Genomic DNA, 15,283 nt, shown 5'->3' with positions numbered 1-15,283 from the left:
TCCAAATTCCTAGGCAGATTGGCTGCAGGTAAATGTCCTACAGACTCTTCACATTAATGAGTTTTAAGCTGTATATTCAGATATTTTCAGTCCATTCCAAGTAGGGATGCCAATCCCGGGGCATTTTTTCAATCCCGGGAATCGGGATTGAAAAATGCTCAATCCCGGGATTCCCGGGATCCCGGGATTGGCATCCCTAAAAGAAAACCGCCCCTGTCCCCCTTACTTTTGTGCGGTGGAGCGGGCTGGCGGCGGCTGTCCCCAGGAGTGGTGGAGCGGGGCTTGCAGCGGCTGTCCCCCATGAGTGGTGGAGCGGGGCTGGCGGCGTCTGTCTGGCGGCGGCTGTCCCCCAGGAGTGGTGGAGCGGGGCTTGCAGCGTCCGTCCATGAGTTGTGAGCGGGGCAAGTGGTGGCTGACAAAGAGTAATGCTGTGTGCGCCGTGGCCCGTGAGTGTGTTCTGGCGCCGGAGGTGCAGCACTGCCGGCCTGCGCAGCGTGACCCATAGGTCATGCGGTCACGCTGCGCAGGCCACAGCGCTGCACCTCCGGCGCTGAAACCCGCTCGTCACCCCTCCCCTCCAGTCAGTGTCACGGACACTCTCCCCGTCTGACCCCTCTCGGCCGTACCCCGCGTCGGTAACAGCCGGGCAGCGTCTGAGCGTGTGCTCAGACGCTGCCCGGCAATAGACTGTACAATCCCGAAATCCCGGGATTGGATAGTCCAATCCCGGGATTGAAATCCCGGACATTTTGGGGCCAAATCCCGGGATCCCGCCGATCCCGATCCCGGGATTGGCCACCCTAATTCCAAGCACCACTAACTGACTTAGTGGCGGAACTTGCGGGTGGTGAGCCCAAGTGCAACAATATAATTTGGGCCCTCTCCTCCACCCCTAACCAAAGTCCACAATATGCAACACGGCAGTAGGAGACAGGGAGAGGCAGAGTGTTACAGAATAAAAAAACAGTGGGTGACGGGGCAGCAGTGGGCCCCTTAGTCCTCAGTAGCCACGATGCACTGCACCTGCTGCTCCAATGGTAGTTCCGCCTCTGAACTGACTGCTAAATCCAGTCCATTTGCCTTCTAGTATACAGCATACCCATTTAGTCAAAGCCTTAACAGTTTTAAGTATTTTTTTTTCTGGTGGATATTGCTCCAATAAACATATTATAATAGTCCGTGTTATGTGGTTGAAAAACATTAAATGCAGACAGAAATTTGTTTACATAATACATACCCTCCAACATGACCCATTCCATTAGGTACAAAATGCTCTGCTCCTGGACTTCCCTGTCAGTGGCAGTTACAGAGGTTGGACTCCAGCACAGTCCAAATTCAAAGTGTGTGTGTGTGGGGGGGGGGGGGGGGGGGGGGGGGGTGTCACATCAACTGCCTGTGAGTCCAGGACAGTGATGCTTGGAGTGGCATTAGGTGTGGCTCCCCTTTTTGAATATTGGACTGTGCTGCAGCCCCACCTCTGCAACTGCACTGGTAAGGAGCTCCAGAAACAGAGCATTTTGTACCTAATGGGATGGGCCATGTTGGAGGGTATGCATAATAGGCAATTGGATATTACTATTAATGCATCTTACCTTTTATCCTTATCTTCCTTGGTATCCTGCATTACCAAGTGATCTGTCAATTCACTGTGTGCAATGGGACAGTTTTCCACAACATCAAAGGGAGAAATGTCTTCCTTGGTGTCGACATTAAGAACTTCAGTTGCAAATACTTTCTCAGCCAGACTTTGGAGCTCATCCTTAATTTCTGATGGAATAAAATACATCTTACCGACAAATAAAAGTAGTGATTCTTATCTCTGCCGTTACCACACTATTCTGCTACTTGTTTTGGCACTATGGGGGAAATTGGGCAACCAATCAGAAGCTACTTCTTATTTATTTAGCACCCTCTAGGAGATAGTAGACAGGATCTGATTGGTTGCCCATAGCAACATCACATGTGAAGTAGAATACACATCTTAGTAAATTCCCCCCTATCACTTTGCATTTGATGACAAACAACAGAGTCTAAACTAAGCAAAGCCCCCCCCCGCCGCCGCCCGCCAAGCACCCCCAATCCCCCGCCGCCCATGCAACCCCCCCCCCCCCCCCCCCGCAATCCCCTGCAGCCTTACCTATCGCGCTGGTCCCGGTGGCTCCATTCTTCTGCTTAGGACCACCACAAAATGACCGCCCCCATACAGCAGACAGTTTCAGATAACTGTGTGCTATATGGGGGCGGCCATTTTGTGGTGGTCCTCAGCAGAAGAACGGAGCCGCCGGGACCAGCGAGAGATAGGTAAGTCTGCGGGGGATTGGGGGGGGAGTGTAACTATAGCACCGCAGCCCCCGGCGCCCCTACATGAACAGCGCCCCCCGCGGTGGCGGGGGCTGCGGTGCTATAGTTACGCCGCTGTGTGTATCGGCCACAGTCAAGGGCGTAGCTACCACAGGTGCAGGTAGTGCATCTGCCATTGGATCCAAACTGAGACATGCCTACCTTCCCTGTCAAAGTTACTTGTGTTATATATATTTTTCATCATTGGTTGATACCTAGGAGCCCTTACAAACTTTTGCCTTGGGCCCTACAATATATAGTTAGGACCCTAGACGTGCTAATTGTAATTTGATACACAATGAACTGGAGGACACTAATGAAGTGGAGGAACTGTAGCATACACAATATGAACTGGGGACGCTGTGTAATTCAGACCTGATCTCATGGGCACAAATTTCCACAACTGTTGATTATCGATAGATTGCACATGAGACGGAACATAGTACTGCGATGAAAAAGCCTGCTACTTTTTTTGATGGCTGGTGATCCATAGGTGTATGGGGGTGGTAAGCAGCCATTTCATGTGAGTGCCATAAAAAACACTGGAAGTGAAAGGAAAAAAACAGGCATGCACAAGCGTTATGGGGAAGATGTGTGGCATCAACAACAGGCAAGATACTACTGTATGTCTGTTTTCATCGCAGCTGCAGAGTAAGTCTCTAGCTACTCTGAGCCTGTGATGACTGGGACCCACTGCAAAAAAATCATGTGATGGCAAGCGGCTTATGAATGGTTTTGAACATATTTGCATGGCTGCGAATAGATTTGTAGTCATACACAACTATTCACACAGTGAACACATTAATTCTCAAGGCGGGATTTCACTCTGGCGGGGAAATTTCTACCTGAAAGCTGTCAGCTGCAAACTCGCAGCAGTGCAATCAGGTCTGACTTACCCCACTATGTCATAATATGAACTAGAGGCACTATAATGTGGCATAATATGAACTAGAGGCACTATAATGTGGCATAATATGAACTGGGGACATTATGTCATAATGTGAGCTGGCGGTACTATGCTGCATAATGTATACTGGCAGCCCTACAGGGTAATTTAATAAAAACTAAGGCACTACTATGGTTCATAAAATATGCTAGGGCACTACTATGAGGCATAATATTAACTAGGGTCCTACTATGGGGCATAATATTAAGTAGGGCACTACTATGCTGGACTGTTTCTAAACAATTTCCTGACAAATGTGATAATATGTGAGAGAGAGGAGCTAGAAATTTAGATTTTGATGAGGTGTGTTCAAACTGAAATCTAAGTTGCAGTGTAAAAATAAAGCAGCCAGTAGTTACCCTGCACAGAAACAAAATAACTCACCCAAATCTAACTCTTCACAAACTATTTGCCCCACCTGCAGTGCGCATAGTTTTGCCAATTAGAGAAAGATTTTGCTTTTGAAATCCTTACTGAATAAATACCTATGTTTGTTCTTTTCGAGTCCTACTACTATTTCATATAACTATGGAAAATTGTGAGGATTTGTGAGTTTTTCCGCCAAAAGTTTTTTCAAGCTAGTAGCATCATTGTTGCTATAGAAACCATCTTGCTTTAGGCTTGCTTCAGATGGAGAAAGAGACTTTGAAAACACCAGAATTCAAATTTAAATTTCTAATGTTTACAATACTCAAAAAAACATACAGGTCACTTCATTTGTAGGTCACAATCTGGAAATCATTTTTAGTAAACAATACTACCCATATTCAAACTACTTTAAGAGTTCTGGCATTCCTAATGAGCATAACCTCAACTGTGTACCTAAAAGTTAATCTTTTTGTTTAATCTTGCCAGATTGTTGGAAAAAAAATTAGTGATTTCATATTTTCCTAACATTAGACCATACTTAATCCAAAACCACAAAACATTTATTCAATGCAGTAGCATTACCAAATAAATGAATAAAACATACCGTATATACTCGAGTATAAGCCGAGTTTTTCAGCCCTTTTTATTTGCTGAAAAAGCCCCACTCGGCTTATACTCGAGTCAGTGGCTTTCATACTGTAGCCGCGGCTTAGGGAAGATGGCCGCGGCTACAGAAACATGGCCGCCGGCCTCCTGCATTGAGGACATCTATGGTGCAGGAGGCCTGGCCATTACAGAATGAAGCAGGGCATCGGCGCCGCAAATGGAAGTCAGCGGCTGCCGCCGTGCACCCCCCTCCCCCTGTGGAGCCGGTCAGCGGCACCCGGCCTCTAACTCCCTTGGACACTGCGAACAGGGCATCGGCGCCGCAAAAGGAAGTAAGCGGCTGCCGCCGCGCACCCCCATCCACCCGTGGAGCCGGTCAGCGGCACCCGGCCTCTACCTAACTTGGACACTGCGAGCAGGGCAGCGGCGAGCAGGGCAGCGGAGGACACACCAGGAGGACAGCGGCGGCCATGCACCCTCCTCCCCCGCCTCTCTGCGGAGCCAGAAAGCGCGGCAGCTGCAGCAACCCCCCCAATACAGAGGTCAGTAAAAACCGAGCAGCCTGTTGTGTCCTATGCAGGGGGAGAAGCCTGTGGTGTGGTGTCCCATGCAGGGGGAGAAGCCTGTGGTGTGGTGTCCCATGCAGGGGGAGAAGCCTGTGGTGTGGTGTCCAATGCAGGGGAAGAAGCCTGTGGTGTGGTGTCCCATGCAGGGGGAGAAGCCTGTGGTGTCCCATGCCTGTGATGTCCTGTTATGTAGGGGGAGCAGCCTGTGGTGTCCTGTTATGTAGGGGGAGCAGCCTGTGGTGTCCTTGTATTATGTAGGGGAAGCAGCCTGTGGTGTCCTTGTATTATTATACAGGGGAATTTACCAGTAGCTGCTGCATTTCCCACCCTCGGCTTATACTCGGGTCAGTAAGTTTTCCCAGTTTTTTTAGGTAAAATTAGGTGCCTCGGCTTATATTCGGGTCGGCTTATACTCGAGTATATACGGTATGTGTAATGTGAGTTACCTTCATGGTAACTCACGTTACAGTGTGTTGATGAATGGTGTATGTTTTATATTCTCTGGACTCTGTAATTGATCTTAATGTTGTAATGTGGGTTTCCATCTGTCTATCTTTGTTTTGTAGCATCTTAACTTCTAAATTAAAATATCAGACTTAACTTGCTAATGGTTACTTATGTACCGTTATGTCCTGGTTTCTGTATTGTTCTGTCTACCATGCACTGGGCAGATTTCAGTGCTCCCGATTCACCTTTTTTTTTGGCGAATCGGGCTGTTTTCACTCCTTGCAGTGAATCTTTTTCACTGAAAATATGATTCACCCTATTCAATGTTCACTGTTCGCCGAAAGCGAACAGTGAATGCCGGCCAGTTCTCCATTTCATGCTCGCTGCAATTTGCGGTACTCTTTACCTAGAACGGCGCCAGCGATTGAAATTGCGGTGATCGGGGGTAAAAATCGCGGTCATCGCGGTCATCGCGGGTAAATCGGGATGGCCGCGATGCCCGCGATGACCGCGATGACCGTGATTTTCCCATAGGAAACAATGTTAAAAAGGCTGATTGACCGCGATTTGACTGTTAAATGCCTCAATGGACCCGATTTGGCCCTAGGAATCAATGTTAAATGGGCCACAGAGCCCAAATAAGCACAATTAACCCTTAAATGTCCCCCCCAATTTTTAACGCCACCCCACGATCCACGCGAACCCAAAGCGTGGCGAGCGCAGCGAGCCCGCGAGGGGCGGCGGTACGCGTCCTCCGACCTTTTCATGCCCTACTATCCACTAGGGCGTGGAGTGAGAATATAATAGTGTGGCGAGCGCAGCGAGCCACCGAGCCCGAAGCGTGGCGAGCGCAGCGAGCCCCGCGAGGGGACGCGGATACCTTCACAGTTATACGCGTCCCCTCGCGGGCTTCACAGGTGTCCGTGGCGACGCCGACACCTGTGAAGCCCGTGAGGGGACGCGTCTACCTGTGAAGGTATCCGCGTCCCCTCACAGGGCTCGCTGCGCTCGCCACGCTTCGGGCTCGGTGGCTCGCTGCGCTCGCCACACTATTATATTCTCACTCCACGCCCTAGTGGATAGTAGGGCATGAAAAGGTCGGAGGACGCGTACCGCCGCCCCTTGCGGGCTCGCTGCGCTCGCCACGCTTCGGGTTCGCGTGGATCGCGGGGTGGCGTTAAAAATTGGGGGGGACATTTAAGGGTTAATGGGCTCTGTGGCCCATTTAACATTGATTTCTATGGCCAAATCGGGTCCATTGAGCCATTTAACAGTAAAATCGGGTCCATCGCGCCTTTTAACATTGATTCCTATGGGAAATCGGGAGCATCGCGTCGCGGGCATCGCGGGTACATTTATGGCCGGCCGCGACGCGACCGACACGATTTCCATGTTTAACATGGGTTTCAATGGGAAATCGCGGGCATCGCGTCGGTCGCGTCGCGGCCAGACATAAATGTACCCGCGATGCCCGCGACGGGCGCCGTTCTAGGTAAAGAGTACCCAATTTGCTGGTGTATTTCAATGGGGTTTTCACTGGGATTCACCGAGAGTGTATTCAATGCTAGGATGGCGAATTGCTTTCTCCCTGATTTTTGCCATGATTCACCGTTTTGCATTCGACATCTTTTTAAGGTGAACTGGAAAGTGATCTTTTAAAATAAAGTTTTTTTTGTGTAAAAAAATCAGATTTTTTTTTGCTTGAAGCACATTAACCCCTTCCTGACACAGCATGTTTTTGCCTTCCTGACAGAGCCCTTTTTTTCAAATCTGACATGTATCACTTAAGTGGGGATAACTTTTTTTTGCTTTTACTTATCCCAGTGATTTTGAGATTGTTTTTTCGTGACACATTGTACTTCAAGTTAGTGGTAAATTTTCGTCGATACAGTCTGTGTTTTTTTGTGAAAAATACCAAAATGTCGGAAAAAAATGGAAAATTTAGCAATTTGCAAAATGTTAAATTTTCTGCTTGTGAGACAAATAATCATACCACTCAAAATAGTTAATAACTAACATAGACCATATGTCTACTTTATGTTTCCATCATTATTTCAACTTCCTTTTAATTTTTTTGGACACTAGGAGGCTTACAATATGAATAGCAAATTTTCAAATTTTCAAGAAAATTTCAAACACTGATTTTTTTAGGGACCAGTTCAGTTCTGATGTGACTTTGAGGGACTTGTATGTGAGACACCCCCATAAATGATGCCATTTCAAAAACTGCACCCCTCACAGTATTCAAAACAGCATTTTGGAAGTTTGTTAACCCTTTAGGTGTTTCACAGGAATTAAAACAAAGTGTAGGTGAAATTTCAAAATTTCATTTTTTTTGCAGATTTGCAATTTTAATACATTTTTCTAAGGAACACAGTACATTTTACTAGAGAAATGTGACTAAAAATTGATTCCCCCAATTCTTTTGTTTTCATAAATATCCTATATGTGGCCCTAGTGTGCACGTTGACCAAACCACAGGCTTCATAATAGAAGGAGCACCTACTTGATTTTGGAGCCTCCTTTTTATGAGATTATTTTTTAGGCACCATGTAGGTTTCTAGGCACCATAAGATGCTAAAAGTTAGGAACCTCCCCCACAAGTGACCCCATTTTGCAAACTACACCCTTCAGGGAATTCATCTAGGGGTAAAGTGTACATTTCAAACCCCCAGGGGTTTCACCAATTTTGATACAACTGGGCTGTGAAAATGAAAAAAAATTATTTTTCATTTTCACAGCTCAGTTGTATCAAAATTGGTGAAACCCCTGGGGGTTTGAAATGTACACTATACCCCTAGATGAATTCCCTAAAGGGTGTAGTTTGCAAAATGGGGTCACTTGTGGGGGGGTTCCACTGTATGGGTGCTTCAGGGGTCATTCAACCAGAATCTGTGCTGCAAAATCCAAAAATCACTCCTTCCCTTCTGAGTCCTGCCATGCACCCAAATGGTATTTTTTGGTCACATGTGAGGCATTGCCGTACTCGGGAGAAATTGGGGCACAGATTTTGGGGTGCTTTGTCTCCTTCATTCCTTGTGAAAATGAAAAATTTGGAGCCAGAACTGCATTTTTGTGTAAAAAATTTAATTTTTCATTTTCACAGCTCAGTTGTATCAAAATTGGTGAAACCCCTGGGGGTTTGAAATGTACACTATACCCCTAGATGAATTCCCTGAGGGGTGTAGTTTGCAAAATGGGGTCACTTGTGGGGGGCTTCCACTGTATTGGTGCTTTGGGGGTCTTGCTAATGCGACATAGCACCCACCAAAATTCCACCAGAATCTGAGCTGCAAAATACAAAAATCACTCCTTCCCTTCTGAGTCCTGTCATGCACCCAAATGGTATTTTTTGGTCACATGTGAGGCATTGCCGTACTCGGGAGAAATTGGGGCACAGATTTAGGGGTGCTTTGTCTCCTTCATTCCTTGTGAAAATGAAAAATTTGGAGCCAGAACTGCATTTTTGTGTAAAAAATTTAATTTTTCATTTTCACAGCTCAGTTGTATCAAAATTGGTGAAACCCCTGGGGGTTTGAAATGTACACTATACCCCTAGATGAATTCCCTAAAGGGTGTAGTTTGCAAAATGGGGTCACTTGTGGGGGGGTTCCACTGTATGGGTGCTTCAGGGGTCATTCAACCAGAATCTGTGCTGCAAAATCCAAAAATCACTCCTTCCCTTCTGAGTCCTGCCATGCACCCAAATGGTATTTTTTGGTCACATGTGAGGCATTGCCGTACTCGGGAGAAATTGGGGCACAGATTTTGGGGTGCTTTGTCTCCTTCATTCCTTGTGAAAATGAAAAATTTGGAGCCAGAACTGCATTTTTGTGTAAAAAATTTAATTTTTAATTTTCACAGCTCAGTTGTATCAAAATTGGTGAAACCCCTGGGGGTTTGAAATGTACACTATACCCCTAGATGAATTCCCTGAGGGGTGTAGTTTGCAAAATGGGGTCACTTGTGGGGGGCTTCCACTGTATTGGTGCTTTGGGGGTCTTGCTAATGCGACATAGCACCCACCAAAATTCCACCAGAATCTGAGCTGCAAAATACAAAAATCACTCCTTCCCTTCTGAGTCCTGCCATGCACCCAAATGGTATTTTTTGGTCACATGTGAGGCATTGCTGTACTCGGGAGAAATTGGGGCACAGATTTAGGGGTGCTTTGTCTCCTTCATTCCTTGTGAAAATGAAAAATTTGGAGCCAGAACTGCATTTTTGTGTAAAAAATTTAATTTTTCATTTTCACAGCTCAGTTGTATCAAAATTGGTGAAACCCCTGGGGGTTTGAAATGTACACTATACCCCTAGATGAATTCCCTAAAGGGTGTAGTTTGCAAAATGGGGTCACTTGTGGGGGGGTTCCACTGTATGGGTGACTTCAGGGGTCATTCAACCAGAATCTGTGCTGCAAAATCCAAAAATCACTCCTTCCCTTCTGAGTCCTGCCATGCACCCAAATGGTATTTTTTGGTCACATGTGAGGCATTGCCGTACTCGGGAGAAATTGGGGCACAGATTTTGGGGTGCTTTGTCTCCTTCATTCCTTGTGAAAATGAAAAATTTGGAGCCAGAACTGCATTTTTGTGTAAAAAATTTAATTTCTCATTTTTACAGCTCAGTTGTATCAAAATTGGTGAAACCCTTGGGGGTTTGAAATGTACACTATACCCCTAGATGAATTCCCTGAGGGGTGTAGTTTGCAAAATGGGGTCACTTGTGGGGGGCTTCCACTGTATTGGTGCTTTGGGGGTCTTGCTAATGCGACATAGCACCCACCAAAATTCCACCAGAATCTGAGCTGCAAAATACAAAAATCACTCCTTCCCTTCTGAGTCCTGCCATGCACCCAAATGGTATTTTTTGGTCACATGTGAGGCATTGCCGTACTCGGGAGAAATTGGGGCACAGATTTAGGGGTGCTTTGTCTCCTTCATTCCTTGTGAAAATGAAAAATTTGGAGCCAGAACTGCATTTTTGTGTAAAAAATTTAATTTTTCGTTTTCACAGCTCAGTTGTATCAAAATTGGTGAAACCCCTGGGGGTTTGAAATGTACACTATACCCCTAGATGAATTCCCTAAAGGGTGTAGTTTGCAAAATGGGGTCACTTGTGGGGGGGGTCCACTGTATGGGTGCTTCAGGGGTCATTCAACCAGAATCTGTGCTGCAAAATCCAAATATCACTCCTTCCCTTCTGAGTCCTGCCATGCACCCAACTGGTATTTTTTGGTCACATGTGAGGCATTGCCATACTCGGGAGAAATTGGGGCACAGATTTTGGGGTGCTTTGTCTTCTTCATTCCTTGCGAAAATGAAAAATTTTGAGCCAGAACTGCATTTTTGTGTAAAAAAATGTAATCCCCGGGTGGGTGGGAGGGGGGGCTGGTGATCGGTGCTGTACTTAACAGCACCGATCACCGTGTTACCGAGCGGCTTAGCCGCCGGTAACACAGGAAACGCTGTGATTGACTGTTCACATTTGAACAGCCAATCACAGCGATCGCCAACCGGGGGGGGCATCCCTGCCCCCCCTGGGCAGCGAGGGGGGATTTTGGAAATAGTTATACATATCTCAGTATCAGGCGCTGAAGGGGTTCAACAACAGATATCCACTTCCCTTTCTTGTGGGTATGGTACATACGAAAAAATAAATAGGTGGATATAGTGAAGTACAGTTTAGATACATATACTTTAATTGACACTAATATAACAAACAATGCTTAGACAGGTCACAATCTGATCCTGCTAGCACATCCACAGTAACAATACAATAGTTTAAAATGAATCCATAAAGAGCCTTTCTGTCCGGCTCGGAAGGAGTACAATTACCGAATGATAAGAACTGAGTGCCAGTTCAAAATAAGCTCTAGTGAATATGTCCCGGGGCAAACTCACGAGTCTTAGCTCCCCATCAATTCAGCGTGTCTCCTCCGGGTCAGGCAGGCAGTGCTCCAGTAAGGTGACCAACGCGTTTCAACTCCCTCTGGAGTCTTTTTCAAGGTCCAAGTCAGTGTGTAAATTAATGTGGCTCCTGTCCGGTTTAAATATCCTTCCTACTCACGTATTAGTGAGTGCAGGTGCCGCTGACCGGAAGTGACGAACGGCGATTCCCGTCACGTCACCTCCGTCTCTGATTCGCGTCATCTGTTGCCATGGTATCCAAGACGCGCAGGAACTTCTGTACGGAGGTGATGCGCGGCCGCCCCCGTCACGTCACTGCCGCGTAGGAAGGATATTTAAACCGGACAGGAGCCACATTAATTTACACACTGACTTGGACCTTGAAAAAGACTCCAGAGGGAGTTGAAACGCGTTGGTCACCTTACTGGAGCACTGCCTGCCTGACCCGGAGGAGACACGCTGAATTGATGGGGAGCTGAGACTCGTGAGTTTGCCCCGGGACATATTCACTAGAGCTTATTTTGAACTGGCACTCAGTTCTTATCATTCGGTAATTGTTACTCCTTCCGAGCCGGACAGAAAGGCTCTTTATGGATTCATTTTAAACTATTGTATTGTTACTGTGGATGTGCTAGCAGGATCAGATTGTGACCTGTCTAAGCATTGTTTGTTATATTAGTGTCAATTAAAGTATATGTATCTAAACTGTACTTCACTATATCCACCTATTTATTTTTTCGTATGTACCATACCCACAAGAAAGGGAAGTGGATATCTGTTGTTGAACCCCTTCAGCGCCTGATACTGAGATATGTATAACTATTTCCAAAACACTGCTATATTTTAAGGGTTAAGGGAAACACCCTATATACATTGATCTGTCTGGCTGCTGAGCGCACTGTTGGTGGACACTCCATACTGCTTTCCAGCGAGGGGGGATGTCTGCTGTCAGGGACAGCAGACATCTCCAAACTGTCACCGCGTCTATAGACGCGGTGACAGTTAGAAGTCATGACGTACATTTATGCCATGTGTCGGGAAGTACTTCCCGACCATGACGTAAATGTACGTCAAATGTCGGGAAGGGGTTAATATATATTTCATTTTTATTTGATTTTTTTTTTTACACATTCGCCAGCAGGGGGCCGGGAGCCGCTCATTAGATATTCATATATTCACTTCACTCTGTTCCTGGCTTGTGACGTGCGGGACCAGAGAAGCGGCTCCCTACCCTTATCCCGTGCCAGCTTTCCCAGGGGGCAGCCTCTGTTGCCTGTGTCCCCGGGAGCCCTCCCCCACAAATTCTGGGACAGGCAGGGAGGCTTACATCTCCCTGCCTGCCCCCGTCCCCTGGCTCCCTGCGGCTTTCGCCGCAGGGGTTAAAATTTGCCAGCAGGGGCAGCAAGCCCCTGCTGCATTGATTAGGGTGACAGGGAGGGCTGGCAGTGAATGCTGCAGCCCTCCTGAACCCTGCAAATGTGCAGCGAATCCTAAACAGGATTCGAGGCACATGGAGAATAAAAACAATGAATACTCCCCACTGTCTTTTGGTTGGATGTGATTCTTATAACTGGGATGAAGTCGGTCAAAAATGTTATACACCAGAAAAAGTCTGGAGGCTCAAATCTATTGCCATCAGGGACATTGAGACAGACCCACGGCCTGGGTACTAAAGGTGGCTTGACCTAATTTGGTAGCTTGGCCATGCCCCTCTGGAAAAAAATGTAATGAAAATATGTGACACTTGGAAGTTGCAAATGGGACAATTCAAATACCCTCTTAGTAGCTGGCTTGGGCCTCTGGAAGTCGCTCATAGAGGCCTGGGTCTGGGTAATTATTACCTGTTCTCTGATTGACATGCATAATGCCTGACAATAATGAACACTAAGGGGGTATACAATCCTCTGCTGCTATTTCCGACAGGGGAATTAGCGGCGGGGCCTTAGTCAATGCTGTCTTTACCGACAGCATAGAAGAAACATCATGGTAGAAGGAGCCTGACTGTATAAGCTGTCGTTCCCGTTCTGCCTACAACAGCCGTGGATTGTTGCGATCCCGGTCATTTATTGACAATCCACGGCCGTTTACACGGACATGCCCCCTTTTCGCCAATTTTGCCAGACATTGAATGCCGCCTGCCGATTTGCTGTCAGGCAAACCGCAAATGGGCCAGGATCACAGCTGTTGGGAGTGACTGACAGCCGTGCCTGATCCGGGATTGCATACCCCTTAAAAGTAAGGTATTTATATACTAGGTACTGAATATTTTTATTATTGCTGCCAAATTACAGTGTTCATTTTTTATAATAGCCTTTATTCTGTTGTCCATGTTTCAGAGAGGGATTAAAGATAAATGTGACACATAACGAGCCAAATGCAACAGATTGGTCCAAAGCTTATAAGCATAGCGACAGCTTTGGTACTTCCCAAGTGCCAAATAAAAGTTTAGGAACTTGAACTACATATATGTCATGTTCTGCAACGTGTTCCACTGAGCGATGTGTGCTATTTTGCACCTTTTTATCTGGTCTGTCAAATTACATATTATATTCTGTTCTTAATACGTCTGATGCAAGTAAAGAACGGAAGAGAGAAATCTACAGTCTGGTTTATAGGCCTGATATTGGTTCTTTTGAATGGTTAAATAGATTAGATGGAGTCATGCCCCACTCCTGAGTGCCTGTTTGTTCCTGATGGGAATTTGGACTGATATATATATATATATATATATATATATATATATATATATATATATATATATATATATATATATATATATATATATGCTAGGTGTCACATCAATACAAAGCATACATCAAAAGGAGGGGGTGGGTGCAATAGTCCAAGCATATATGCCAATAAATTACTCGTCAGGTACTTTCATCAGGTCATATCACAAAATACAAACAGTAAGATTACCTTACAACCCTACAGAAGTAAGGAAAGAAAAGAACTCTCTCTTTTTTAGGGGCACAACTTATTATTTGTTTAGTATTGTTGTATATTAAAAATGAACTTTTATTAGGTTTTAATTTAAAATATTGGGAGCCAACTATAACGACAAAACAATTCTACATACATACATAAAACATATATCCCCTGTCAAGAGAAAGTGTATCTCCTAGGCAGGACAATAATGAAATATTAAAAATCTATATTACAGTCAAAGTTACTGTTAATATCTGTAATGTAGCGTCTATACTTCTGTGTGATTTAGTATAGATGAGCTACATACTATTGATAGCAAACTAGCGAGAATATCACCTTGTGAGTGAATATCTAATATGCTTGTAATGTGATATTACCGCACTTGTTATGTTTAATCAGAATACACTGAGATACTGCAAATGGCAACACAGAGATCGAAAATTTGAAATAATGTTGCAATACCGTTACCAGTATAGTGTCTTGCTGTTTTACTTTTGTGCAGCCTTGTGGTTGCTAATCATTTATAACCATAACTGTCACAATCACCCAAATTATCTAAGTGGTGCGAACAAAATGTATGGGGAATTGCTTAAATATACAGCTAGACACTACTGATAATTAGAGGAAGAATATCCCTGGTATGAGGGAAAAAGAGTTTTTTTTTTAAATAGAAGCAACTGGATAAATAATTAATTCAAAGACCCACAGATAATCAGTCTTTTTTTTTACTAATTGGTCTTCCTACTAATGAATCGAGTATCTCAAAAAAACATGATATGCAGTGAATATAGGAGATATAATGAACTTCAGCCACTCATTGAGTGCATGGATGGACACAGTACAATGGCGACAGCACAGCCAATCAGTCACTAACTGGAGTGTATGGATGGACACAGTCAGCCCAGCAGCCAGCACAGCAGTGTGGACAGTGAGAGACGGCACAGAATCCAAAACATGCGAGAACTCAATGCTGAGATGATGCAGTTTTGCTTTGTTTTTGAATCAGGGCAAAGCAGAAAAACTAGAGCCGCCACTTAGATACCCTTGGATCGGCAAAGTCCTGGTAGGCACAGATCTCAGATTTGACACTGCACATCTTTACTAATTACCCACTGGATAGAGTGTTGGAGACTGCAGCGGAAGATCTGGAAAAATTCAGCCGAGCGTAACAG

General features: G+C 45.5%; 1 protein-coding gene across 1 annotated transcript in view; it reads right to left on the bottom strand.

Moving 5' to 3' along the window:
- AMPD1 (adenosine monophosphate deaminase 1) overlaps positions 1-1,786 on the bottom strand; it is a 48,060-nt gene extending 46,274 nt beyond the window's left edge. The window contains exon 1 of the mRNA XM_083171055.1: positions 1,593-1,786. Within this exon, the coding sequence (XP_083027181.1) occupies positions 1,593-1,786 (194 nt within the window). The remainder of the gene's footprint in view (positions 1-1,592) is intronic.
- Positions 1,787-15,283: the final 13,497 nt, after the last annotated feature.

Source organism: Crinia signifera, chromosome 2, assembly GCF_055691185.1.
Source record: "Crinia signifera chromosome 2, ASM5569118v1, whole genome shotgun sequence".
In the NCBI taxonomy this organism is placed as follows: domain Eukaryota; kingdom Metazoa; phylum Chordata; class Amphibia; order Anura; family Myobatrachidae; genus Crinia; species Crinia signifera.
Note: the sequence above shows the minus strand (reverse complement) of the source record. Positions and strands in the feature narration are given on the sequence as shown.